Raw genomic sequence first — 27445 nt, forward strand, 5'->3', positions numbered from 1 at the left:
GGTTAGCTTTTCGAGAAGTTGGCCCAGCTCAAGCCTTCAATTCTGCGAGAGGGCACAGGTTATCATAGCGTCCCCCTCCCCCTACTGCCTAAATTTAAGCGAGATCTCCCAGAGAGGACCAGCAGAGGGATGGCTAATATTAACGTGTGCGCAGCTGCGTGGAAAGGAAAACAATGGCGATAGGAAAATGCTCTAGAGACCCTCGTGTTTATGGGAGAAAAATGTAATTGAGGAAAAGCTAAATTTGCAGTCGTTCCTGGGTCCCAGACTGTTGCGCAGGCTCACTTCATTACAGGAACGTCTACCTGTCTCTGCCCACTGGCCCTCTAGTCGGCTGACCCGTCTGCGCGAGAGCACTTCGATCTTCCTCGTCTAGACAAATAAGGCAAGGAGATAAGATATGTGTGTGTGTATATATATATATATATATATATATATATACCAGTCTAATCGGAGCAACATCACGGTTTTGTTAAAGGCCTTTAGGAAACAGAGACTCCCAGTTATTCTTACGTTATTTATAATGCGGAAGTTCGACTTTTTTTTCTTAAAAAGGGAAAATTGGAAATAAAAGATATTGTTAGTCTCTTACCAAATTCCCCTTCATACACTAAACAATGAAGTAAAATTTATACCATAAAGAAGCTATTTAACAAACACACTCCCCAATCCTAATCAAAATCACGGTATTCTGAGAACACCCCTCCCCTCCGCGCGAACCCGCAGCCAAAATTTGAGGCAGGAGCAGGCCATTTCGAGGACTTAAATTTTGTCTAGGACGAGATGAAAGAGCAATACTATTAGCAACATACTTTTGTCTTTCCTGTAGCCTTGATTTCAAATCTAGTCGCAAATCATAAGCTTTTGTGCTGATCAGATGTTCCTTCTTTATCTTTAATGAGAAAACTTTTCGCAAAGGGAGCGCGAACCGCTAGATAAGTCAGCTGCCAGGGAGCGGTCACGTTCCTCGGCTAGACAGGAGAGCCGTGCGTTTCAGGAGGATGACTAAAACGTTCAAGTCCCCCAGACCTCCGCTTCCCCTTCTGCTTACTGCAGAAAGACATGTAACCTGAATCTTTGTTTAGGTTTTGGTTGGGGAGCGAGAATTAAAAAGCCACTGCAAATGCACAGAGCAGATTTTTTTTTTTTAAGTCGAAAGTTAACAGGCCATTCCCAATGGGTTTTTTTTTCTTTAATACTAAATCTGGAGTAAGTTGGCTTGTCCTGATAAAGATCTTAACATGTACAGAAGGCGGGTTTTCCTTAAGGAGGTGAGGCTATTCCTCCAGGAAAAGACTTTGCTCCCCACACCCCCATCCCTCCCTTTAAGTAAGGTTCCACCCTCTGGAAAACAAAACGTTTTTTTTTTCTTTTCCTGGAGGGACAGACCTCAGTGAAGTTGGGAAAAGAATCTTAAGAACAGTCCATCAGAGAGTGGTTACGGCCACAGCGGCCTCTTTGGACGAAGACCTAACTTGTGGCCTTCTTACTCTTCGGTGTCAGCTTTTATTAGTGCATTGGGGCGGGGGAGGGAGGGAAGATCGCAGACACGGACAGCCTCTGACCCTCTGGAGTTGGTATGTGATAAGCAGCTCTAGCAGTGCCATGTATTGGAAAAGCGATCAGATGTTTGTGTGTAAACTAGAAGAAAAGGACGTGCCGGAGCTGGCAGTTCCCACTGAGAAGGTGAGCGAGCCGACGCCTGGCCAGACCAGCTGAATCGCAGTTTCCTTGAAACGCGAGCTGTTTGGGCTCCTAAACGAGGTTCAGAAATTACCTGTAACCGGCCTCATCTTCAGACCTGGCAATTTTTTTTATTACGTAGTAGCGTTAGTCAGTAATCATTGCCTCCCCTCCCCACAAGCTCACTTAACCTGAGGCATGGAGACTGTAATTTGGGAGACGAAGCCTCGAACCTAAGGCGCTCTCGGGTACATGTGAGTGGTGCTTTTGTTCTATTTGCCGTGGTGATCGTGGCGGTCGGGGAGAGCGAGTCGGGAGTTCCGGGTGACTGTCGGGTGGGACCAAACCGAGGGGCGGCTCCTTGAGCCCGGCCGCCTGCGGACCCCGAGGCGCGCCTCCGGCCGCCGGGCGATCCGCGCTGCCGGGGGCCCACGGCGAACCAGAGACAGACGTAGCTCCTGGAAGGCCTCGGGGATCCCCAAGGCGGGCCCGGAGGGCTATTTGACTTAAAATACCAAAAGAAGCAGACTGCAGGGCATGCAAGTCACACCGTTCGTCTAGTGGATGGGGGAAACTGACGAGCTCTCACCTCTCTGCAGGCAGGACCTGTGGGTGTCTCGCGTTTTTAGTTTGAAAACATTTGCAGCCTGTTTGAGCGGCTCAGCGGTTCCCGCACGGGGCACCACTGACTTGGTCTTTCCTCCGACGCTGGTGGGGAACACCCGGCGAACGCAGGGCGTTTCTGCTTAAACTCTCTTTGTGTCTACCAGGACGCGGCCTCCGTGCGGCGGTGCCAGGTCCGGCGTAGGGAGCGCACCCAAGGGTCCGGGCAGAGAGCCCGGGGATTCTCGGGTTCGGACGGTATCTCGCCTGATGCTGTCAGAGGGAGGGAAAAAGGGAGGCGAAGAGTCAGAAATTAAGAGGTGTGGGGCCTCTCAAGTTCGGCGCTCCCCACCCCAGCCAGGGTTTTCGTAAACCAAGGCAGAAAAATCCCAGAGAGGCTGAGTTTTTGTTTAAGATCAAAACTCCAGCAAAGGCTTGGAAACACTTGAGTAATGCGCGTTGCTGCTTTAAAACATTTTGGCCGACGTTGGGTGAGTTTTTTTAATGGCACAAATTAAATTCAGCTGGATATTTTCCATTATTCGACCCGCTTTTTGCGCTGGTTAAAAATAATCCTTTAGTAGCTCAAATGTTGACTTACTGAGCAATAAGTGGCAATTTACACCTTAAAGAAACGAGTGTAAATCACTCGCAGCTCTAATTGCTGTAAGTTTACGAAAGAGCTGCTGGCTCGGTTTAATCTGAAGCATTTTCATTCAAATTGTCATCGGAACAAACACCAGGCTTCTTAAATCCCGCTGTAATTAGCTTTCAAGTATCCTATTAAACCTCTTCACCTTTTGGGCTATCCAATTCAAAAAGCCCCCTTTTAAAAATATATATGTGTCTTGCTCTTTTAATTGAGGTTATTAAAGAAATCAAGTTTCTTCCCCCCACCCCCTCCTCAATCCTCTTTTCTTCTCTCCCACTCCACCCCCCCCCCCCCCCCCGCCCATGCACCTCCTTTAGCCGGGTGATCCCCGCTCCGCTGTGATTGACGTCTAGAAAGAAAATGCTTTGTGCGGGGATGATTGTTATTAACTTGTTACCCCCGGGAGGGGGGCGGGGAACCGACGTGCTCCGGTGAGCACTGGGGACCCGGAGCCCCGAGAGCGCCGGGCGAGCCCTCGGCGCTTGAGTGGCCGCCTCGCCGCACCTCTGGGGCTGCGCTGCCGCCGCCCACTGCCCGCAAGCAGGCTGCACGCCTCTCCGCCCGCTTGCCCGCGGCGCCGGGCCCGGGCGCCCTGAGCGCGGCGCGCGGCCCGGCGCGCGAGGGGCCTTCATTAGCCCGCCCCGCGCGCGGAGAGGCTGAGGCTCTGGGCCGCGCGTGCCGGCTCAGGACTTCTCGTCTGTTTCTCCCCACTTCCCCCACCCCCGCCCCGCAGTGCCAGGGGCTCATGTCGGAGGAGTGCGGGCGGACTGCAGCCCTGGCGGCCGGGAGGACTCGGAAAGGCGCCGGGGAAGAGGGCCTGGTGAGTGGGGAGGGACCTGGGTGCTGGCGAGACTGGAGGTGGAGAGGCGGCCTGGACCGAGGGTTGCTGTCCTCGCGCCCCTTCCGGGGCCCAGCTGGCCCCTCCGCTAGCCGGTGGAGGGAGGGACTGGGGCGGGGCGGGGTGGGAGGCTGAGCCGGTGCTGCGGGCTGGGCAGGACTGCAAGCGCCCCGGGTCCTCGAGGTCAGGGGTCGGCAGCCCCAGCGGGTGCGTGGTGAGAGCTGGGACCCCGGGAGAGGGCGAGAAGCGAGACCTCACGAACTGGGGGTGGGACGGGAGGCTGTGGGGGGGCCCCCGTGGGTCGGTGGGATGAGGAGGGAGGAGGGGTCTAGAACGGCCTGCGACGCGCTTCGTGGCTTCCTGCAGGTGAGCCCCGAGGGAGCGGGGGACGAGGACTCGTGCTCCTCCTCGGCCCCGCTGTCCCCGTCGTCTTCGCCCCGGTCCATGGCCTCGGGCTCCGTCTGCCCCTCTGGCAAGTGTGTGTGCAACAGCTGCGGCCTGGAGATCGTGGACAAGTACCTTCTCAAGGTAGGGCGGAGCCGCGGGGCCCAAGCGGAGCGGGGTTACCCTGGGAACTCCAGAAAAGAGAAAAGTTTATTTTTTCCCTCTTTTCCACTCAAGTTCTCTCTCAAGGTTGTAGGCTTTCTCAGCAAAAGAGCCCAGGCAAGGGCAACTCATGCAGTGGGAAAGAGTGGGAGAAGAAATCTTAGAATCTTTGGCGTTGTTGCAAAACAGCTTGTGTGACACATCGTGGTCTGGAAGTGCCGGTACCCGGTGTTGTATATGTACTGGAGTCAGCCACCGACTCGTAAAGGAACGCAAGTGGGGAAACTCTTACCGTTCTGAAACAGGGTCCCGCCTGATTATTTTTCCCGAGCCCCGGGTTATGGTCCCTCCACCTCCAATAACACCCACACACCTGCCTGCTTATGAGAGTTCCAGGTCAGTAATACGTTACCTGATTTCCCCTTTGCAGTATCTCCTTTGGTGAGAACCACTGTCAAGTTCCTTAAAGGGTCTTTTCTGGACAGATTTTTTTTTTTTTTTTTTTTTACATATTCCTATGTTTATTTACAGTAACATGAGGCTTTTCCAAAGTAAAAGTTCATAGGAACATTTAAAGAAAAACTATTTTGAAACTTTCCTCCTCTTATTAAGGTTTAATATCTAAAAGCCACCCAATGCTTTCTTATCTCTTCTCCAGTACTTGGGAAAAAAATGGAAATTGATGTACAGTTCGACAAAAAACGAAAGAAAGAAAGAAGGAAAAATGCCTGAGATGAAGTACTTCAAGTGGTGCTTTGAGAGTTGACTGTCTGTTTTAATTTGTTTTACTTCTCTCTTAAAATATTGTGGGGGAGTTTCAGAGTAGAAATTCTGGCAAGCCACTGTTACCCATGTCATTGCATGCAGGATCATGGTCCCATGTGTCTTAATCCCAAACCCAGGGGTTTTCAACTTCAATAATTTTTTAAAACCAGTATTTAAAATAATGATCTCTCCTACACTGAATTAGTAGCAAACCGGTTCACTTTCTATTCCCTCCCCCCAACACCCTTCCACCCCCAGTTTTTAAAAGGATTAATTATGGAGAATATGAGTCCAAAAAGCAAGTTAGTGAGTTTCATTGTTTCTGCCTCAACATACAAAGCTGCTTCATCTGTAAAGTGAGAATGATAGCCTACAGATACAACCCAGATAAAGCGCCCAAAGAAGTTTTGGTGAAAACATTAAACAGTGATTAACTTAATCTTAATTGGTGGTTGATTCTTAAAGCTGGTAAATTAACATGGCTTTCTCTTTAAATCTGCGTTCTTAAGATTCCCATTCCAATGTTTCTTGACCTGAGCCTTTTTGGATATTTAAAAACCATCCTTTGGGTTAAAACTAGCTTCTTATTTTCAATAAGCCCTCTTGATAATTAGCCTAATCTTTGAGAATGTTTCTGAATGGATCTATAAATGTTACACACCTTATAGCAGAGAAGATATAGAAAAAAGGTTATTATAAAGTGACTCTTACCCTCTGAAATAGGCAAAATAGTTTTTGGTGTTCATCTTTGATTAAAAATGTTTATATATTATATATTTATATTATATAAAATATCTAAGTTGTCTAAATGAGTTGTTTAAAGCTTTCCTTTGTAGCAGGACTGGACTCCTCCCAATGAAGTCTAGGTACAGTGTGATTCGGACTCTTCTTGTACGTATTAGAATATATATTAGCTCTAATGAAAACTTGGTACTATGCGATTATATAAAAACAGAGTTCTTAACTTTTTTTTTTTTCCATTTTGAGTATTTAGTCTTCCAGATAAGTTGGAATTCAATTCAATTCATTGGTAAAAAATAATGGTTAGCTCTAGTAGAGTATTTGAAGGTGTAACTGTTTAATATAGGAAAACACCGTATTGTGAGACAGGTAAAATGCAGTTAGAACAAAAAGTATGAGAGGAGATAGATGCATCTGCTCTATCTAATGCTTCAGTGCCCTGTCATTTGGCTGGTTTTTCTGGCTGGTCCTATGTACGTATACAGATTGGATCAATACCAGCCATCAAGGAAGGTTTATAGTCTCCAGAATTTTATCTCTTCACCTTACTCTCCTCCCTGGAAGAGAAATAGAAGATAAAAGAACATTTTTTTTTTTTTGAAAGTAAACTTTGAGGACAGGTGGCAAAGGAGGCATTAGGTCTGGTTTTAGGGAGTTGGAGGGTGGCCATGACTCTGCCTCGATGTCTGAATCTACCCTGCTTTCAGAAAAAGAGAAAACCTGGATAAGATGGAAATGCAGAAGGCCCAAAACAGTGGACTACTAAAGGAAGCCTGTACTTCTAAATTTTAACTTAACTGGGCCCATTTTAGGAAAAGATAGAAGGAAAACGCATCTTTATTTCCAGTACAGTATTCACCATTGTTAACATCTTTTTATTCTGATTTCCTCAGGTTTTTTCTATTATTTATTTGTTATTTTTCATGTTTTCTTGTATAGTGAATGTATACCTCTTTTGTAGCAAGACTAAAACCTAAAACTTTCAAAATTTCACCAAAATGATACTCTCATTAATGCTTTGGAAAGAGGCATATAACTATAATTAGAAGTCGGTGAAACTATTTCCTTCAGCTTGGAAGTAATTGTTCTATTTCAGATCACAGAAAAACATGTTGAACAGTAGTGCTAATCTGATAGAATCATTGGACACATAGTTTTTATTATGAAATAGTGTAGCAAAAGCCATATTTCACAATTTCCCATTTTTCCAATTTCCTAATTCCTATTTTAGGCATTAGATTCATTTGTAGGATGTGACTAGTGTTTTTGCATCATTACTGTTCTTTTACATGAAATTTAAGCATAAACCTAATTCTTGTGTCCAGTTAACAGGAGCAAACTTTAGGAGCTTGCATTAGAAGGCAAGTTCAATTCAATACACACCTTCATTCTTGAAGGTTAAATCTTATAGTATGATGGCAACAGTTTAAGGTGAGGGTAATTATGATGTGTTCCCTGAGTTGACAATATTTCATGTTCCTATTTAGAAGATACAAAGTGCTGTGGTTTATTAAACACCATTTTATGCCTTACTACTTGAAGTATAAATGGCAAACAATGCTGGCTGCCTATGTAGATCCACTTATAATCAGATTTATTTTCTTCTTCAGTAACCAAATCAAGTAGGGTAACCAATGCTTTCCTCCTGGATTCTAGTACTTAATATTAGAAAGGAGCCAGGGCTTCTGCCATATCAACATTTAAATCCACCTTAGCAGTTTCTATTTTGTAAGCAAAATGGATTGGCTGGCTTCTTTACAAGGGTAAGTACTGATCATACAAAGCTTGTTTTTCACTGTCTTTCTCTCTCACTTTAACTGGTGCACAGTTTATAATTATTTAGCCGAAAAATAGATTGAGAAGATATGTGGCTTGACTTCTTTAGCTACCATTTTTCGTCGTGGGAAGAATTTGGTAAAAGAAAAAGCCAACCAGTATGTAGGACTTTAAAGTGACCACAATTTTCCCTGTGTTCCTAGAAGTTCAATTTTAAAAAGAAAAAAAAACAATCTGAATTCTTTAAAGAAATAAAAAAAAATTTTTTTAACACAAATGTAGAATATACTATTGTGATTTTCTGGTTGGGTTCTAGAAGAGAATATATCTAGATGCCTCTTTGTGTAAATTACTCCTTTTAGATGGAAACATTCAGAGAATGTGTTAAAATATTAAAGGGTCAGCTTTTTAAATTGACAAATACACAAAACCAATGAATGATACTCTTATTAGAATAGCATCTCATCCTGCCCCTTTTTGCTTCACAGGTGAATGACCTGTGCTGGCATGTTCGGTGTCTCTCCTGCAGTGTCTGCAGAACCTCCTTAGGAAGGCATACCAGCTGTTATATTAAAGACAAAGATATTTTCTGCAAACTTGACTATTTCAGGTACACTGAAACTTTTTTTTTAGAAAGTAGATACTCCAAGAAATTATCCTGCAAAGAGAATTTTGTAAAAACACTTTCTTGTTTAGTTTTATTAAAACCTGGCTTTTCTTATATTATGGATTTCAAAATGAGAATGTTTCCTATATTTGGAGGTGTAATTTGTATTAAAAGAAATAAAATAAGTATGTTTATGTTGTAGGAATCAGTATACAAAAACTAATTTTAAATATTTCCACTTTGGCAAGTGAAAGTTTTAGGTCTTAAAAACTAGGAAACTTCTTTGCTGTGTGCAGGTATACAGCTTGAAACAGAAGATGACTTATTGTGACAAAGCCCCTTATTTTTGGGAGTAGTAAGACAAAATGAAAATATTATGGGGGAGCAGGAAGATGAAATAAAAATATTATGAGGATAAAAATATTACTTGTTTACTACAGAACGATCCCTAGTTATATGCCTGTAAAATATCAGCAGTTTGGAGACTGTGATAAACCATAATATTCAGAAGAATTGACCATTCTAGTATGAGAAATGCACTAGGTCTAATTACTCTGCCTAAAAATCTTGTTTCTTTTGTCTGTTCTTTAATCTTTGTTTTGTGACATTATATTTGCCTAAGATATTAAATGTAAGATTTTTTGTGTGATCGCTTTATAATTGTTTCTTCTAGATATAATTCAATTACTAATGTATAGCTACCTAGAAATTGAAATCATCCTTAAGCATGACTTTTAAAAATTACCATAGTTTTTCTTCATTTGCACTTCCCAATGAAGAAGAATGTTCATTGTAAAAGTGGGAAGTTAGTATTATATAATGAAGTTTGTTAATACTAATTATGTTTATACTCCATTTCAAAAATTGACTTCAGAGAGTTTAGTGATTGATTTGAATAAAATTGCTAGGTAATTTAAAGCACTTCGTGAAATCCAGAGTCTTTTATAAAGTCACAGAATTTTATAATTACTGAAAATGTATATTTCTCATTGGATTTACTCTCCATTTCCTCAAAAATAGTAACAATTTGCCTCCTTTTTCACTTAGGATATGCTAATCTTAATTTTTTATGGTAATTTAAAGCCCTTTGAAAGGTTTGGTTTCAGAGACTTATTAAAAGTCTAGTTCTTCAGGATTTTTTTATACTTCATATTTTATTATATTCTCAAATTTATTTAGAGTTCAGTTTTTCAAGTTAAACTGAAAAAAAGCTGACAATAGCTCTAAAGATATATTAAGGAGGAGACACAGACACATACTTGTTCAGTTTGGTGTAGTTGTTCCAGGCCATGACTAATTGTGATAAGAGATGTGACAGAATGTCCAGTAACTCAGACTGAGAGAAAAAAGAAATGTTTACATCAGGCATTTTGTTAAGTTTAACCTACATTTAATGTTCAGATATGTCTCTGGACGTTTTAGGTGATATTTCCCCTCCTCTGTGGATAGCAGTGCAACAGCTCATTGACCAAAGGAGACATCTCTGAGTTTTCTTTCCTCGCCCCCAGGATAAACAATTTCTGTCCTACTCATTCTTTGATAATATCAATTTTAAGTGTTTAAATGTTTTAACTTTTTGAAAAGTATTTAGAGCATTTTTTAATTATCTCAACTCTGTTTTAAGAAGTCATTATTTGTTTCTTCAGTGGTAGGCTTTGCACTTCTGGGTTTCAATCTGGAGCATGTGTGTGTGTGTGTTTGTATCTTGAATCTCTAGGTAATTTATAAATGCACTGATATTTGTTTAAAGAAGGATATTGAAACTCATATTTCATTTATTTTAAAAGAAAAAATGCAATCTTCCTTTAGAGTAACAATGGAAAGTTTTTGTTTTATAAACAGCTTTGAATTATGACCCTATCTCAAGTCTTCATTGCTTACCATATTGACTTTTAGAAAAATAATTGATTCCTGTTTCATTTTCAAAAGATTTAAATACTTAGGTTGCTCCAATGAGTATTATAACATGTTAATTTACTCTTAGACTCATGAATTTCTCACCAAGCATTAAAATCTCCATCTCCTGCCCTTCTATTTATGTAGAAGGTATGGAACTCGCTGTTCTCGTTGTGGGAGGCACATCCACTCTACTGACTGGGTCCGGAGGGCCAAGGGGAATGTCTATCACTTGGCATGCTTTGCCTGCTTTTCTTGCAAAAGACAACTTTCCACGGGAGAGGAGTTTGCTTTGGTGGAAGAGAAAGTCCTCTGCAGAGTGCATTATGACTGCATGCTGGATAATTTAAAAAGAGAAGTGGAAAATGGTAAATATATACTTAAAATACTTTTGAGTCTTTTGGGACAGTGAATACAGGAATAAAACGATTTTTCCTAAGGTCATCTTAATGCATTATTTTGTGCAGTGTAATTGCGGTAAAACTCATTAAGGACTCTACTGTTAGGGATAGTCTCCATCTGTTTATTTACAGGGAAAGCCATGGCATGTGTTTTAGTCTTGTGCCATATTCTCAGGCAGCAGCCTTGAGTTTAGGATTCTGTTTGCTTTTTGTAACCAGTTGTTTTCCTGTATTTTCCTTTCTAAGGATGAGCCTTAGATGTGCACTTCTAACTTTTTGCACTTTTGACTAATACATAAGCCTACATATGGAATATTGTTTCACAGTATGTTTCTAGTGTGTTTTAAAACTTAAGGGGTTTGACAGTCTAGAAGATGTATACAGTTTCACACCAAAGCAAGAGATGCAAGAAACGTATTATTGCATGACTGGTGGACCCATTGGAGTTACCAACATGTATGGTGTGCTTTTTAAATGCAGGTAATGGGATTAGTGTTGAAGGTGCCCTCCTCACAGAGCAAGATGTTAATCATCCAAAACCAGCAAAAAGAGCTCGGACCAGCTTTACAGCAGATCAGCTCCAGGTAGCCATGACAATGAATTTATGATTTTTGAAGCCCCTTCCTACCAAAAACAAAAAACTAAAACCCAAACAAACAAAATGAGACAGAAAAACAATCTCCATGTTGTCTAAAAATATTTTTATGTTTTCAAAATTTTAGACTGTGGTTTTTGTGAAAACTAACTTGGTGAATGTATGAAAACATCCTTATTGCCCTAAAATGTTTATCAGTATTTCCAGAGGCATGATATGGTATGAACTAGTCATTCAAGCCTTGTTTCTCTGGGGGTCTATTGATATTAACATCAAAGTGGAAACAAAATGTTTATCTGTCCTAACTTTCTGATAAAATCAGTTTAACCCAGGCATTTACATTACTACATGTAATTGTAATAGAAGGCAAAATATTCTAAGACTCTTAACAGAAAGAGACATACAGTATGTGGGTCTATGGGACACTAATGTGTTCATCTTTTTAACAAACCACAATGAGACTTTTAATGGACAAGACTGTATGTTTTCTGAGTAGGAAGAAATTGAATATGCCTTACCATGATCAGGAATCTACTGATTGACTCCAATCAAATAGACCCTTTCTTGTTTTTGCAGAGGATAGAGGGAGTAATTCTATAATTTGATGTTAAAGGTTGATTATGTCCCCTGAAGAGGGAGAGATTACTTTCGGCTTAGCTGCCCTAAATATAATTATTATAAATTCAATTTATGCAAATTTTCACAAAAATAATTAAATAATTACTCCTTGCTTTGTATTTAAGTCTACTCAAATAATGATTTTTTCTGGCATTCTTTCAGATAAAGAAATCACATTTTCTAAAAGATTAATGTGGCTGAGGTATTTGTTTTATGTTAAGGTAAAGTAACATTTATTGAGCACCTAACACATACTGCCAGGTGCTTTATACAGAGTAACCATCTTAGCTCAGACTCTAAAGGACATTTATACAATGTTAACAAATAAGTGGAAGTAGTTTTTTGAAAAATCGTGTAGTGTTCCAAGACTTGTCAACATTTAAGATGAATACAATAAAAGGGTTTCAAGAGAGGATTTTTCAGAATGATTAAGAAAGAAAGATTAAGAAAGAATGATTAAGAAAGAAAACTTGATGTGTCCGAGGGAACTTAATGGCATTGGAAAGCAATCTAGCATTAAAATCTAGATCCATTCTGACAAAGTTCCAAATGATGGTTTGGGATTTCTTAGGCATAGACTGTGTGGTCAATAAGTGATAAATGAAAGATAAGGCAATTTAAAGACATATCTCTGTTTGACCCTTGCTTTTCTGGATGCCTCACTGAGTTGTAGTAAAGATCACATAAAGTCCTAAATTAGAGATATAAATCCCTGTGCGAGACCTGGCAGCAATACCCAGTGGCTAAAAGATGTCTGTGTTAGAATAGAATCTCTAATATAAATATATCCTGTTGTTAAAGTTTTCATGAAAGGCTGGCTATAATTTTAATAATTATAAGGTTGATAACTTATTTAATATAAACATTTATTATTGAAATTGTAATTGTGAAAGTCTAAAACCACTTTAAATGGATACACAGTCTTAGATAGGAAGATAATTACACATGCCAATTAAAAAGGGAATAATATTTTCAGAGGTCTTTGTGTACTAAGTCCTATGCCAGGCATTTCTTTATATTATCCCCTTTAACTCAACAATTCTTCAGTGTAGGTAGCCTCTTCCAAGAGGTACAGGAACTTCTCTCAAGGCAGACCATCAAGGGAATGGCAGAGAAGAGATTTGGACCCTGCTTCCCAAACCTCTGGTCTTTTCATTTTGCTTGGCCTCTCAGGAGACCATGAGTAAAACTCTGCCTTAACAAAACTTCACTTAATGGCAGCAGCAGCTAAAACAAGAGTGAGATTCTGAATCTTGTAGATAATCTTAAAGTTTTAAGTTGCAAACATGCATAAACCATGTAATTCATGCATTATTATTTGAAAAATGTGATCTGAATCATAAGTTAAAAACATTGATATCAGAATCATAGGTTTTAAAGAGTGAAAACAGAAATGATATGCCTTCAAAGCATGTTCTCATTTATCCAGTATTTGTTAGCATGTATCTATGCCAGGGATAGCTAAAACAAATGAGACAATCTTTGTCCTCAAGTGGTTCTTTATAACTTAGAATCTTGGATAGCTGTAGGTTTTTTAAAAACTCGAGTCATTATATTTTGCCAGAACCTCTAATCAATCAAGTAATGCATTGTCAAATTGTCCTACCTTTCAGAAAGCTGAATATATTCAATAGTACTTGAATTCAGCAAAATTATATTATAGATGATCAGTAAGTAAGACTATTCATGAAGTACCTGCTTTGGACAGAGGAGAGTTAAAATGGGAGGAATAAACAAGATAATTTCCCAAAATTCTTCTTTAGAAACTTACGGGAAGAAAAAATAGTTTGTCTCACAAAATAGAATATATTTTGTGTTGGCAAAAACCTTTCAAATATTGTCCCATTTGTAGAAATGATATTTAAGAAGTTCTTGCCAATATTATGGTTTGCTTATTGTAGTTGGAAGCACTTGCTCAATGATTATTATGTTGAACATGCCAAGGTTAGCACTGACTTTAATCTGTTTTCAGATTGAGTTGGTCAGCTGCTACCACGCAGACTCCTGACATTTCTGGTAGATTTCCTGGCCGTAAAATGATGAGTGTCCACAGAGGCTCACTCTTTGACCACGTTCAAAGAACTGAGAAAAGGGGTAGGGTGGGTTTTGGCATCATTAGTGACTGGAGAATAATGAAACGAAGTCGAAATTAAAAGGGTTTTTTGTGTGTGTGTGTGTGAGAGAGACGAAACACTTGTAAGCATATCTTACTTTTCCTTTAGTACATTCCAGTTCTAAACCCTCAGTGTTGGTTTAAGTTTTGCTTTATTCCTTGATGAGAAATTGCTTTATTAAATGTAATTTGGTTCCATTATTAAACTTGAGAATTTGAAATGCATTTGTGAAAAGCATGCTATTTTTATTTTATAAATTATCAATAATGGCCTTATAAGCAAAACCTTAAATATCTGTTCAGCTTTTCTCCTTGGAAAATTAAAAAACAAAGACATAATTAATTTGCTCATTCTTTTTTCTCTTTGGGATGTTATACGCTCTGCTACACGTAAACACAACTCTATTTGTACATGAAGATATTAAAGTAAGACATTGGAGGTAGGAAAGGAATGAAGTCCACTGAGCGAGATTATAAACTTTTAGGCTGATTCTGCCTATTTTTTAAAGCAAAAATACATGTGGTGTTTCCAGTGAGTATGCGGACAAATATAGTTGGACAGGAAGCCAGGAATACCATATTCTACAAGAGGCTCTAATCAGAGAGAACTTAATTTGTAAACCTCATAAGGTTTCCTGGAACAACATCGATCTTTTTCTCCACACTGTCTTCAGATTTTCCTCTTATTGTCAAGGTTCATTCAGTCACAAACTCTTAAACGTACTATGTGACAGGAAGGTAGGTTAACTCTTGGAGATATAAAGAGAAAGCCATTCCCTTTGCCCTCAAGAAACTCACTTTCTGCTACGGAGAGCTGGACTTGCCAACCAATTATTGAGCTACCCTGTAACAAGTGCGGTGGCAGAAGACAGTATTGTATGAGGAGCATAGTGGAGAATGCAATTAATTTTGCCTGTTGGAAATGGTGTTGAGGTCAGCGATGCTTAAGGTCTGTAGCTAGATTGCTCACCCGCATTCCATGCCCGTGGACATACACAATCGTGCTGGATGCCAGAGCCCCTCTCATTCTTTATAATACTTTCTTTGTATTTCATAATACTTCCCTTGATCGCTTGACTTTTAAGTAATAAAATTCAAACATCCCACTTGATTGCCATGATTCCCTTTTCTGAAAGAATCCAAAGCCCTTGGCTTGTGCTTTTGTTCGGGTCCTCCCTCCACCTCCTCCTCCGTGCCTCTCCCTTTACCCTGTATTGTCGGTAGTTATTGGCATGTCTGTGTCTTTCTCCCAGGAAGTTGAGACCAGGGACAGTTTTTTCAGGTATCACTATCTCATGGTACTTAGCACAGTGGCTCCAATCCAAAGGTTCACATTAGAATCACTTGGGAGCTTTTTCAATATATAGATATTTAGATCCTAGGAAATTCTTATTCAGTAGGCTGATGGGTTTCCCTTTTTAAGATCTCAGATATTCCTTTGCATAGAGCAAGTGCTCAAAACAATAATGGAGTCATTGCAATTAAATGGAGTCTATCTGTTGCATTGTGTACTATTTGCAGACTGATAAAAATTGTGATAGAGGCCTTGAACCTGTTTAGCTCAGTAGAGGTTGGAGATAAATGTGATAATGATTTTTGTATTTTTAAAAGTTTTCTAATGCTAGCAATTTTTAACAAAGCAGAAAAATGCTAAATAGATATACTTTTTATGCATTTCATTTGTGGGTTTTGAGAATGGAAGAAAAGAAAAGCTGAGCTTATTTTTGATTGTTTAGTTGAGAGACAAGTTCTTATATTGAAATGGATTATTTTTTAAAGATGTAACATGGCAAGTTGTATGTAAACTTACAAAATATACATTCTTTTCATTTATACATACTTCCCCATATTGATGTCCCAGTAATAAAATATAAGTATCCCATTTTGTTGTGCATGTCTTATCTCACGTGTCATCAAAATCAGGAGATTGAGCTTCTTATTTTTAGCTATTTACTACCTACATTTTTTAAAAAACAGGTTATGCAAGCACAATTTGCTCAGGACAACAACCCAGATGCACAGACCCTCCAGAAACTGGCAGAAAGGACAGGCTTGAGCAGACGTGTGATACAGGTAATTATTTTAAAAGTTAATCAAGAGATACTAAAAGTTCTATTCTAGGTATTTATGAGGTTGCATTTTTTTATGTGAAGAAATGTCAAAGCATTAGCTTCCCATTTTAGGTCTCTTCACACTCTAACTCAATTTCTTTAAACCTGATAATTAGCCTGCTTGGGCTGGGCTACCATTTGTTAAATGACTCTTCGCAGAAGTTACTTCATTCAGTGCTCACAACAACCCTAAGTTCCTCAGGCTGTAGAGGACAACTGCAGTTCCAAGCCAGATCTGGTTCTGAGGCCAGTTTTTTTTGTTTTTTGTTTTTTCCAAAGATTGGCACCTGAGCTAGCAACTGTTGCCAATCTTCTTTTTCTTTCCTCTTCTTCTTCTCCCAAAGCCCCCCAGTACATAGTTGTGTATTCTAGTTGTAAGTGCCTCTGATTGTGCTATGTGGGACACTGCTTCAGCATGGCCTAATGAATGGTGCCATGTCCATGCTCAGGATCCAAACCGGTGAAACCCTGGGCCGCCGAAGTGGAGCATGCAAACTTAACCACTCAGGCCAATATTTTTTTCTACTTTTCTATGGTTGTGTATGTGAGTGAATACGTGTATGTAGGGGATGTTGATGGTCTTTGTTAAAGATCCAGGTAGAAAGAGTAGTGTGAAGAAAGCTAGGGAAGGATGAGTTAGAACAAATTTATTGGAATGTAGGATCTATGTTTGCAAATTTGGGGAGATGAAATTGTTGGAGAGGCCTGTGAATGCAGTGTTCTCTCCTGAGCAGGAGAAAGCCTTGATATGTGATTTTAAGAAAAAAGGGCTGGAGATAGTACATGGGAGGAATTTGAGTTGTGAGAGGCTAGATAGAGATAGATTAGTTGGGATACCCTGCAAGGTAGTGATTTTTGAACAGATACTTAACTGGGGTAGTAGCCTAGAATTCATCAAGAAACATTTTATTGACTGCACACTGATGGCAGTGATGGATGCTAGGGAGACAAGAAATGGAGCTGGACACTGTAAAGGGGAAGCAGAGAGAAGTCAAAGATGACTATTAAATTTAAAGTCAAAGTATCCATGGGAATGGTGCTATTGAAAGGAATATTGAAGTCAGAAGAAAGCTGGTTTTGTAGTTGGGAGGGAGATGAATTCCCTTTTAGCTCTACTAATCATACAATGATGGTGGCAATTGAGCATGTAAAAAGGTATTTTAAAGGATGACCATGACTCAAGTGAAAAGATCTAATGCCATGAAATTGGATAAGATCCTTTAGAAAGAGATCATAGACAGGAAAAAGTAAAAAATGGACTTTAGGGAGAGAGCAGGGTAAGAAGTGCTGGTTGAATGGGATGTAATAACAGCCAGAATCAAGAAATGAGTCTGGTGTAGAAGCATCATGGAGGCTGAGGGGGTGAGGTGGGTTCAAGATGGAGGTGGTCAACTGTGTCAAGATCTTATAGAGAGGTCAGGGAAATGGAAAATAATTTTAAATAACATTCAGGGTTCAAAAAAGTTTAAGGAATTAATGCAAGTAACCATAATCAGCAAGATGAAAGTCAGCAGGGGAAAAAAAAGGTAAAGTTCAACATTGTACGTGTAATGTTTTGTTTCTTAAATTGGGTGGTTGATAAACAGGTGTTTATTCTTATTAAGACTGAAGTATTTCATAATTAACCAATCATCTATACAAAGAAACCAGTGGGAAAGATGTGATGGTACTGCAGCTTCTCTGGACACCTAGATTCCCAGTGGATTTGGTTGACTGCAGTGGGGTGAGGCTCTCTTGAGGAGGCGAGTCCCATGACCTTGGTGCTTTTCAAATGTTCAGGGTACTGTGTTTATTTCAGAGTGCCAAATTTTAAAAAGGGACTAACAAGGAACCAATCTGAAAAGAGTCCCCTTTTTTAGAGAAAGGCAAATAAGGTCATGAAAGATCAAGAAAACATGTGCTAATATTAATGGCAACAGGGATATTTATCTGGAGATAAGATCAGGAGATGATGAGGGATGGAATAGTATAAACAGAGTAGCTATCTTTAAATATATGCGACAGGCTGTCCTGCAGACAGCAGAATCAAGTCTCTGCAAGGGATGTAGAAAAAGGCAGATTTCACTCATGATGAAGAACTTTCTCAGTATGAAAGGCTAGAGAAATAGGGTGGGTTTCCATTGGAGGTAGTGAGTTTCCTATGCCCAGAAGTGAAGCTTCCTTTGTTGTAGTTCAGGCTCAACGGGCTGAGGGGTCCTTCTAATCTAAGACTATATGTTCAATGACTGTGACAGCTGCAGCTAAGTCAGATTCATGACTACTATTTTTTAGATTATTTTGAAGTTGGAAGCAAAAGAAAATGGAGGGTTTTCCTTTTTTTTGAGGAAGATTAGCCCTGAGCTAACAGCTGCCAATCCTCCTCTTTTTGCTGAGGAAGCCTGGCCCTGAGTTAACATCTGTGCCCATCTTCCTCTACTTTATATGTGGGACGCCTACCACAGCATGGCCTGCCAAGCGGTGCCATGTCCACACCCGGGATCCAAACCAGTGAACCCTGGGACGCCAAAGCAGAATGTGCACACTTAAACCACTGTGCCACCAGCCGGCCCCTGTGGAGGGTTTTCTGAGAGCTTTTCTTATCGTTTGAAGAAGTAAAGACCCCAGACAGACATCTGTCATGTAATTTCCAGGTATTTAGGTCATCAGTATTATGAGCAAGTTAACTTGACTCCAAGAACTAGAACTTGAAGAACACATTATTGGATGGTGGCTTTTAATATGTGAGGATTAAATTTAAATATTTTAGATAAGTTGACAAAGGAAGGAGTACTAACATGCATATATATATATATTATTTTTATATATACATAGGTGTATGTAATTTAAATATATAGTCCTTCACAGTATTTTTGAAGAATTAATTACTGTGATCTCAAATAGTAGTTATAACCTCTTTGCTCAGCCTACTTCCTAGCATTGGGCACACTTTAGAAAAGTTAAAGAAAAGTTTTGATTATTAGGCCTTGATCCTAATATACAAACTATGTTATCTAAAGATTAGGTAGAAACAGTGGTCTGATTATAGGGACAGTCATACCTTTACTAACTAAAGTCTGCTTAGTGAGACATTAGTAACAGAACAGGTCATCATTGTACTGAAATCACAGAATAAAAATGGGTAATTTTACTTTTAACACTCTGTGTCCCTATATAATCTCTGTTCACATAGCCTCTTAGGTGAATTATGAATTGTATATTCTACAGAAACAGAATAAAACATTGCTGTTTCTTCCACTTGGTGTACTGGGAATACCTTCCCATGTTAAGATCTACATCATTTTTATTGCTGCACATATTGAGCTAATTTATTTCCAGTTTTTCACTATCATAAAAATGTTACAATGAACAACATTGTATATATACCTTGCATGCTTACTCAGTAGTTTCTGTAGGATAGATACATTTCTAGAACTGGGATTAATGAGTCAAAAGATAAAACATTTTTGGGGCCTTAACTGAGTACAAAAATCACCTTCCAGAAAGTTCATACCAGTTTATTCTGCCAGCAGCTACATATGAAAGTTCCCTCTCCCCAACCCGTGTGAATCCTGAATACTGCCGTTCTTTTATATATTTTCCAATTTGGTAGTCAGAAAATCTCATTTTTTTATACATTTCTTTTAGTATCAATGAGTTTTAATGTTTGCTTATTTTGCAATCTTAAAAATCGTACATTTTTAGCCCATTTTTCTACTGGTGTTTTTTCTTTTCCCTCCATCTTACTGACATTTATTAATTCATTTATTATGTTAAATTTCATAGTTCATCAATTTCCTTTTCATTCATTTTTTCCACATAGAACTTTTATATTTCTTTGTATTCAAGTCCCCTCATTTTTTTTTTCATAGATTTGGCTTTTTTTATGCTTCTCCACTCAGAGTATATCAGTAATGGCTTTTGTTTCCTCAAACATTTATGGTTCCAATTATTTATATCTAAACTTTGATTTATCTGAAATTGACTTTTGGTTACATGTGAGGTAGGGATTTTTCTATTTTTTTCTCCCAAAAGATTAGCCAGCTTTCTCTAAATCAGTAGTATACCAGGGTTTCGCAGTGATTTAATATTCCATCTTTTTCTTACACTAAATTCTTTTATTTGGCTCTTCGGGCTTTCTAAGAGACTCATCTTACACCTTAATCTTTGTCTTTTGCAGAATGTCTACAGGGCCTGGTTTCAACTTTTATAGGTTACAATTTAGAACTCACAAATTTTTAAAGTATGTTGCTCAGAAGAAATTTTAACTTTGTTAGAGATTTGTGAAGCAGGAGGAAATTTTAAGTCAGTGAGAAGAGTCAACATGACTTGTATTTGAATTCTGAAGCTGGGTAGCCCTCATGTCAGAACTTATTTTCTGATGTCTGGAATCCTCAGCTATATTTTGCTCTACAAGTTACATCACACTTTGTGTTTAAAAACCTCTCTCTGCTTGATGACTTGTTGATGGTCTTTCCAAGAGGCTATTCGAATCAGCGTTAAGGTAGTTATTCTGCTGTTTATGTCATGCCTTCTTTTGTTTCCAAAGTCTGGGATTTTTTTTTAAACAACTGAGTAGGTTCCATCCAATATATAAGTTATTGGAGACAGAAGATACTTTGAAGAAACTCTGGGAAGCACAGTGCCATGTGTGTTAGGTTATATGTAGTCCTCTGGGGTGTGTGTCTTGTGGGTACTGTCAGGGGAAAAGGCAGGTGGCAGCAGTTGCCTCTGACAAATTGGAGACTCTGTGAGTGTATCTTCTTGGCTGGTTGGGTGACAGTAATGGCACCTATTGTTAAGGAGCCTGTGGAAAGAACTATGACTGGAGACTTTGGGTGTGGTCTTTGTACTAAGAGTCCAACTAACACTCTGGAAGACAGGGAGAAGGCTGTGACTTTCTGCTCCTTTTCCTTGATATCTGCCTTGTCTTGTTCCTAAAACATTCCTTGGCTGCTGCCTTTCAGCCACCTGATCAGAGCTGCATTCCCCATTCCATTATTAATTTTTACTCCTTTAGTTTTAATCCCTTGAGTTTATACTTTACCAGCCCTCTATTTTTGAGTCCCAAGGGCAGGGTGTGTCTTTGCAATCAGGCCAGCTTTTTCATATAAATCTTTTTGCAGCTTCCTTCTCTTCCACATTCTCCAGCTTCGATACCCTTGTGCCATCAAGTCACTACCTCCTAGTCCTGGACAGAACCTTGTGCCCCTGACCTTACCTGGGCCTTCTCCTCTGATCCCAAATGTTCTTAATTTCCTTCAAGTTTTTATCTCTCCATTTCTCTTTCTTCTTGTGACAGAATTGTCTTGGAGTGATAGCAAATAAATGCTGTAATACTTTAATAGAGTAACACTTTATAGTCAAGTTTTATCTAATGGCAGGGAGTTCAAACTCACGCAGGTGAGTTGCTGGAAGCATTCTTGGCATTTTAGCCTCACTTACTCGGACCTAGATGGAAAACTCCGCTGGCCCTTGAATGCACTTCCTTTATTTCTGGGATAGAGTGGACAAGAGGGTGGATAGCTCTTTACATTTTGTGAACTCGTTCACCAATGTATCTATTTGTATTTTATTCTACTTAAACGTTACCGGTTTTTCCATATTATAGGCCTGACCGTAACATGCTTCTTAGGGAATAGCCTATGTATTCACTGAAGAAAATTGAACTCGGCAGGTTAAAATGTGACTGGAATAACTGAATCAAGAGGTTTGTAGAAAGCTTTAAGCTCTCAGTAGGGATTTTAGTCAGTTGAGAAAGGATTTGAAATAAGTCCAGCAGGTGTCTAAGAATACGTTTTTTAGTGGTTTAAAAAAAAATTTTAAGTTCTGATTAAAAGGGCTTTTTCTGCTTTTCTTTTTGTCTCAAATGCCAGTAGTAAAACCAAGGAGACTTTTGGAAGATTCTGGTTTAGTATAGAATTGACTTTTAAGTAAATCACCAGATAGTTATTATTTGAGAGAAGAAAATGACCATTGTTATTTGTGCTAGAATGTTTCTCTTCTGCCTGCAGAACTTTTTAAAAAGGTTATTTAGTTTTATACTGTGCTCATATGGTAAAGTAATTGAGGTTGCATTCCTTTTTAAACTGAGCTGATAGTATCCTCAGAAGCCGACATGTGATACAGCTGCATTACTTTTCTCCCCCCTCAGGTGTGGTTTCAGAATTGTAGAGCTCGCCACAAGAAACACGTCAGCCCTAATCACTCTTCCTCCACCCCAGTCACAGCAGGCCCGCCCTCCAGGCTGTCTCCACCGATGTTAGAAGAAATGGCTTATTCTGCCTACGTGCCCCAAGACGGGACGATGTTAACTGCGCTGCATAGTTATATGGATGGTAGGTATCCCAACATTTAACAGCTATCTCCCAAGCAATTAAAAGCTGATAATTTCTAATCTTAGATTATTGATAGGATTCACATTTTGAAATATTACCTCAGTAGTAGCTGACAAATGTTGTGGGGGGTGCAGCAGGGAGCAGAACTATCCAGACATTTTTATTTCTGTGGCTGCATTTTAAGGGACAAATTTAACAACCACTTCACAGCTAAAATACGGATGTAGAACATGACTCTTAGTGCTTGATTTTTTTTACTTAGAAAGCTTTTTTGTTTGTTTTGGCTTTCATCTGAAAAATATTTAAATAATTTATTTTCCTATGGTCAGAGAAAGTATTCACACTCAGATTTTTAGATTGGGGTTTACTGAGCTTTGTTAAATTTTTTATTGAAGCAAAGCATACATATAGAAGCTTGATGAATTAATAAAGTGAACATATCCATGTAAATGCTACCCACATGAAGCAGCAGAACATAATTAGCACCCAGAAGCCTCTCTTATGTCCCCTCCCAATTATTATCCTCTTCTTTGATTCTAAAACCATGTTTTAGTTTTGCCTGTTTTTGAGCTTTATATAAATTGAGGCATACAGAACGTATTCTTGTGTGTCTCACTTCATCCAATTACGTTGTTGGTGAGATTCATCTGTATTGTTGCAAGAATCAGTGATTTGTCTTTTATTGTTAGATAGGATTCTGCTGTAGGAATATACCATAATTTACCCGTTTAATGGTTGATACTCGTTTGCATTTTTTCTCATTTGGGCTTTTATGAATATGCTGCTACGGACTTGATTGTACATGCCTTTTGGTGCACATTAATTCACATTTCTATTTGGTGTGTACCTAGGAGTGGAACATAGGGTCTTAGGCTACACATACACTCAACTTTAGTTGATTCTGCCACAGTTTTCCATAGTGGTTGAACCAGTTTACACTTGGACCCACAGTATATGAGAGTTCAAGAGAGTTCAAGGTGCTCCATGTCCTCACCAACACTTGGGATGGTGCGACATCTTAATTTTAGCTAATTTGATGGTTGTGTAGTGCCATCTCGTTATTTTAATTTGCTTTTTCCTCCTGACTGATGAGATTAACCATTCTTTCGTTGGGCATCTGTGTATCCTGTTTTGTGAAAAGCCTGTTCATGTCTTTTGCCTGTTGGTCTATTGGTTTGTCTGTTTGTTTTTTCCTTGATTTGTTTTAGTTCTTGTTATATTTTGCATTTAAATAAGTTTTTGATGATTATGTGTTGCAAATATCTCCCCCTATTCAGTGGCTTGCCTTTTTCTACTCTCTTAAGGGTATGTTTTGTTGAGCACAACTTTCTAATTTTAATGTAATTCACTTCATCACTTTTTTTCCTGCATGGGCATTGTTTTTGAGTCCTGTTCAAGAAATTGTTCCTTCTCAGAGATAGTGAAGTTATTCTTCCTGTGTTATCTTCTAGAAACTTTGTTTTATCTTTGGTGTTTAGATTTACATTCCATCTGGAATTGAATTTTGTATCTGGTGTGAGATAGGAAGCAACGCTTTTTTGTTAAATTGATGAAAATACCAATTTCCCAGCTGCTTTGTAGTGCCACACTTGTCATAAATCAAGTGTCCATATAATGTATGTGTCACTTTCTGTACCCTCTATTGTTTTATTGGCTTATTTTTATATTAATACCTAATTGTTTTAATTATGCTAGTCCTATAATTCTTGATAGCCAGTAGTACAAGTCTTTCCACTTGGTTGTTATTCAACTTTGTATTGCCTATTCTTGACCCTTTGTATTTCCATAAATTTTACCAGCTTGTCAATTTCCACTAAAAAAGGGAAAACAATGGGGCTGGTCTGGTGGCATAGTGGTTAAGTTCTCATGCTCTGCTTCAGTGGCCCAGGGTTCACAGGTTCAGATCCTGGGTGCAGACCTAGCACTGCTCATCAAGCCACGCTGTGGTGGCATCCCACATAAAATAGAGGAAGATTGGCACAGATGTTAGCTCAGTGATAATCGTCCTCAAGGAAAAAGAAAAATTGGTGACAGATTTTAGCTCAGGGCCAATCTTTCTCTCTCTCTCTCACACACACACACACACACACACATACACAAAGGGAAAACAGTTGTATCATAATCTCAAGCTATTACATCAATTTGTAGGAATCTGCTATCTTAATAATATAGTCTTCCATACCATAAACTTAGTCTTTTTATTTATTTAGGTCATTTCTGAATTTTCTCTTACATTCTAGAGTTTTCTGTTTAGTAAACTTGCACATCTTTTGTTAGGTTTATTCATATTTGTCTTGATGCAGTTGTGAATGATATTTCCTCTGCATGTGGAAATCCAGGTTGGCAGCTATTTTCTTTCACCATTTTGAAGATAACATTGTCTTCTGGTTTCCATTATTTCTCTTGTTTAGAATATGGATAGTTAATTAACCTGATACCCCTTATTGTTGAAGTCAGCTGTTGACCTTATTCTTGCTCCTTTGAAAGTGAGTCTTTTTTTTTTTCCCCAGCCTTTCTCTTTGTGTTTGATTTTCAGTTTTGTTATAATGTGCCTAGACGTGCTTCTTGAATATGTAGTTGGATGCCTTTCATTGTGGAAAAGTTTCAGCTTTTGTCTCTTCAAATATTGTTTCTGCCCTATGAAAAACATTCCATGTTTTCCAGCCTTTTGACCTTCCATGCTTCTGTCTAGATATTTTCTTCTGACCCACCTTCTAGTTCACTAATATACTGTAAAACTCATCCACTGAGTTCTTAATTTCAGTTATTTTATCTTCAATTTTAGAATTTCTATTTCATTCTTTTATATACAGACATACCTCAGAGATATTGCAGATTCAGTTCCAGACCACCACAATAAAGCAAATATTGTAATAAAGCAAGTCACAGGAATTTTTTTTGTTTCCCAGTTCATATAAAAGTTATGTTTACACTATACTGTAGTCTAAGTGTGCAATAACATTTTGTCTAAAAAAAGTGCATTCCTTAATTAAAAAATACTTGATTGCTAAAAAATGCTAACTGTCATCTGAGCCTTCAGTGAGTCATAATCTTTTGCTTGAGGGACATCTTGTAAAAATCCCAGTATCTGTGAGACACAATAAAGTGAAGCACAATAAAACGAGGTATGCTCGTAGTTTCTACTTCTATGCTGGAATCATCTATTTTGTCACCTATTCCTTAACTAAATAATTGTCATACTAATTATAGTAAAATTTGTGTCTGATAACTCCAATATCTGCATCTTTTGTGGGTCTGTTCTATTGTTTTTGGGTTTTTCCTCTTTGCTTTCAGTCAAGTCATGTCTTATTTGCCTTGTCATTTTATTTTTTGCATTTCAGATGTTGGGTATAAAAAACAAGGAATAATTTGAGGCTCTGGACGATATCTTCCACTAGAAAGGATTTAGTTTTGCCTTTGGCAAGGGGTTAGGCTAGGGGAAGATGAACTTAATCCAATCAGGCATCAGTCCTGGAGGGCTGGGGTATTTCTGGTTCCTCCTCCTTGGACTTAGCCCTCAGGGAATCCCCAAGAAAAGTCTGTGTTCTATTTTGTTCTTTCACTTAGACTTCTCTTCCATCGTCCCTGATCTTTAATTTTTGTGCCCCACAACCTAGCCAAATTCTAACTCCTGAAAACTCTGCTAAACCTCTCAGCCTCTCAGATATTCTTTTTCTTTTAAAATCATCACTAACCTTCTGGGAGAAAAGTAGCCACATTTTTTTTCCCCTTCTCTTCTGGGACTTGACTTTGAAAGTTTTCACTACCTTGGTATCTTTCAGATGCCTTCAAACAAATTTTTAAAAATTTTGTTCAGCTTTCCTAGTTGCTCTTAGAGGGAGGTTTGGTTTGAAGCAAGATAGCCCTTGCTGAAAGTGGAAGCTTCATTTTAAGTTTTGGTTAAAAAAAAAAAAAAAAATCAGAGCCTGTACCATTGTTGCCATTTACTTATACTAGCAGTGAAATTGTGTGTGTTCACAATGACTGCAGTGTTGCCTGAGTCAAATGTGTTTTGATGTATGTTTAGAGAAGAGGCAGTTAAGCATTCATAAATGAGAATTTGGGGTGGGGGGACGGTCACCCTATACAGACACTGTCGTATGAAATCTAGCAACATCTCTGCAGACAAAGCTCATGTGTCTTTCTAGCTGCAGGGTGAAGTGCAGTGAATGGGGTATGGATGGAGGACATTAAAGTGGAAACAGTTGTGGCCCCAAATAAAAATTCAGGGGTAAACCATTCCTGGATTCTTATTTAATACTGTACTTACTATGCTGAATAAGTTAATTCTTCTGCTGAGGTCAGTGGAATGAATGTAGTTTGGTGCCCTCAGCTGTACTGAGTAATGAAAGCATAGTGCCTTGGGTTGTTTTTGTTTGTTTTTAAATCAGTTTTATTTACCCTACAAAACTGATCCACAAATTTCTTTCTATTTTGTAGCTCATTCACCAACAACTCTTGGACTCCAGCCCTTGTTACCCCATTCAATGACACAACTGCCAATAAGTCATACCTAATTCCTTTTTTCAGGGATAGAAATGATTAAGGATATAAACTTGTCATTTATTATGTATAAAATACCACTGAAAAGATATTAATGTTAATTTTTTATTTAACACCCAAAGCATTTCCAACATCACTTTGCTGACCAGGTATGTATCTCTAGTTGGCCTGCAAGACACTTTTATTGATTCTTCATTTTTTTGTAAAACTTATGTTTACAAGAAGAAAACAAATCGAAACTTTTTTTGTGTGTTGTCTGGAAATAGTTCACTCTAGTGTGTATCTGTTAATTTATTTGTCATCAAAAGAGCACTTTGCCTAAAAGAAAGGACTGACAAGTGTGCAAAATGTTTACAATCCTTTGTGAAATTGTAGTTTATCATTAGTTTGTATCTGTAAGTTATTGTTATAAATATTATCTGTATTTTTTTTGGTTATATACAACTTTATACTTTGAAGCTTGTTATCTGTGAATTTGCAACTGAAATTTATTTTGCCAATGTTTTCTGAATGAACTGAATAAAGCTTCTGTTGTAGCATGCCATGCAAACACATTATTGTGTTTGTGATTGATGAATTATGGCTGTAAATAACACTATAGTTTAATAAGTCCACCATTCTAAGTTTATTAAACATTTTCCATTCTTGTGAAAATTTCAACCAGTTGGTCCTTTTGTGTTTGT

The 27445-nt window shown here is 38.7% G+C and overlaps 1 protein-coding gene across 3 annotated transcripts; it reads left to right on the forward strand.

Annotated features, from left to right (window-relative positions):
- Positions 1-1494: 1494 nt before the first annotated feature.
- LHX8 (LIM homeobox 8) lies at positions 1495-27445 on the forward strand. 3 transcript variants are annotated; one of them, XM_070486606.1, is made up of 9 exons: positions 1495-1686; positions 3672-3758; positions 4143-4304; positions 8093-8214; positions 10255-10475; positions 10989-11092; positions 15812-15907; positions 22076-22259; positions 26700-27445. In XM_070486606.1, the coding sequence occupies exons 1-9, from the start codon at positions 1606-1608 to the stop codon at positions 26774-26776; spliced, it is 1134 nt and encodes a 377-aa protein (XP_070342707.1). In that variant the 5' UTR covers positions 1495-1605; the 3' UTR covers positions 26777-27445. The 3 variants fall into 3 exon arrangements, with proteins under 3 accessions (XP_070342707.1, XP_070342706.1, XP_044605438.2); XM_070486605.1 differs by lacking the exon at positions 1495-1686 and adding an exon at positions 1719-1937; XM_044749503.2 differs by lacking the exon at positions 1495-1686 and having other exon boundaries at positions 3329-3758.

This window comes from Equus asinus, chromosome 16, assembly GCF_041296235.1.
Source record: "Equus asinus isolate D_3611 breed Donkey chromosome 16, EquAss-T2T_v2, whole genome shotgun sequence".
NCBI lineage: Eukaryota > Metazoa > Chordata > Mammalia > Perissodactyla > Equidae > Equus > Equus asinus.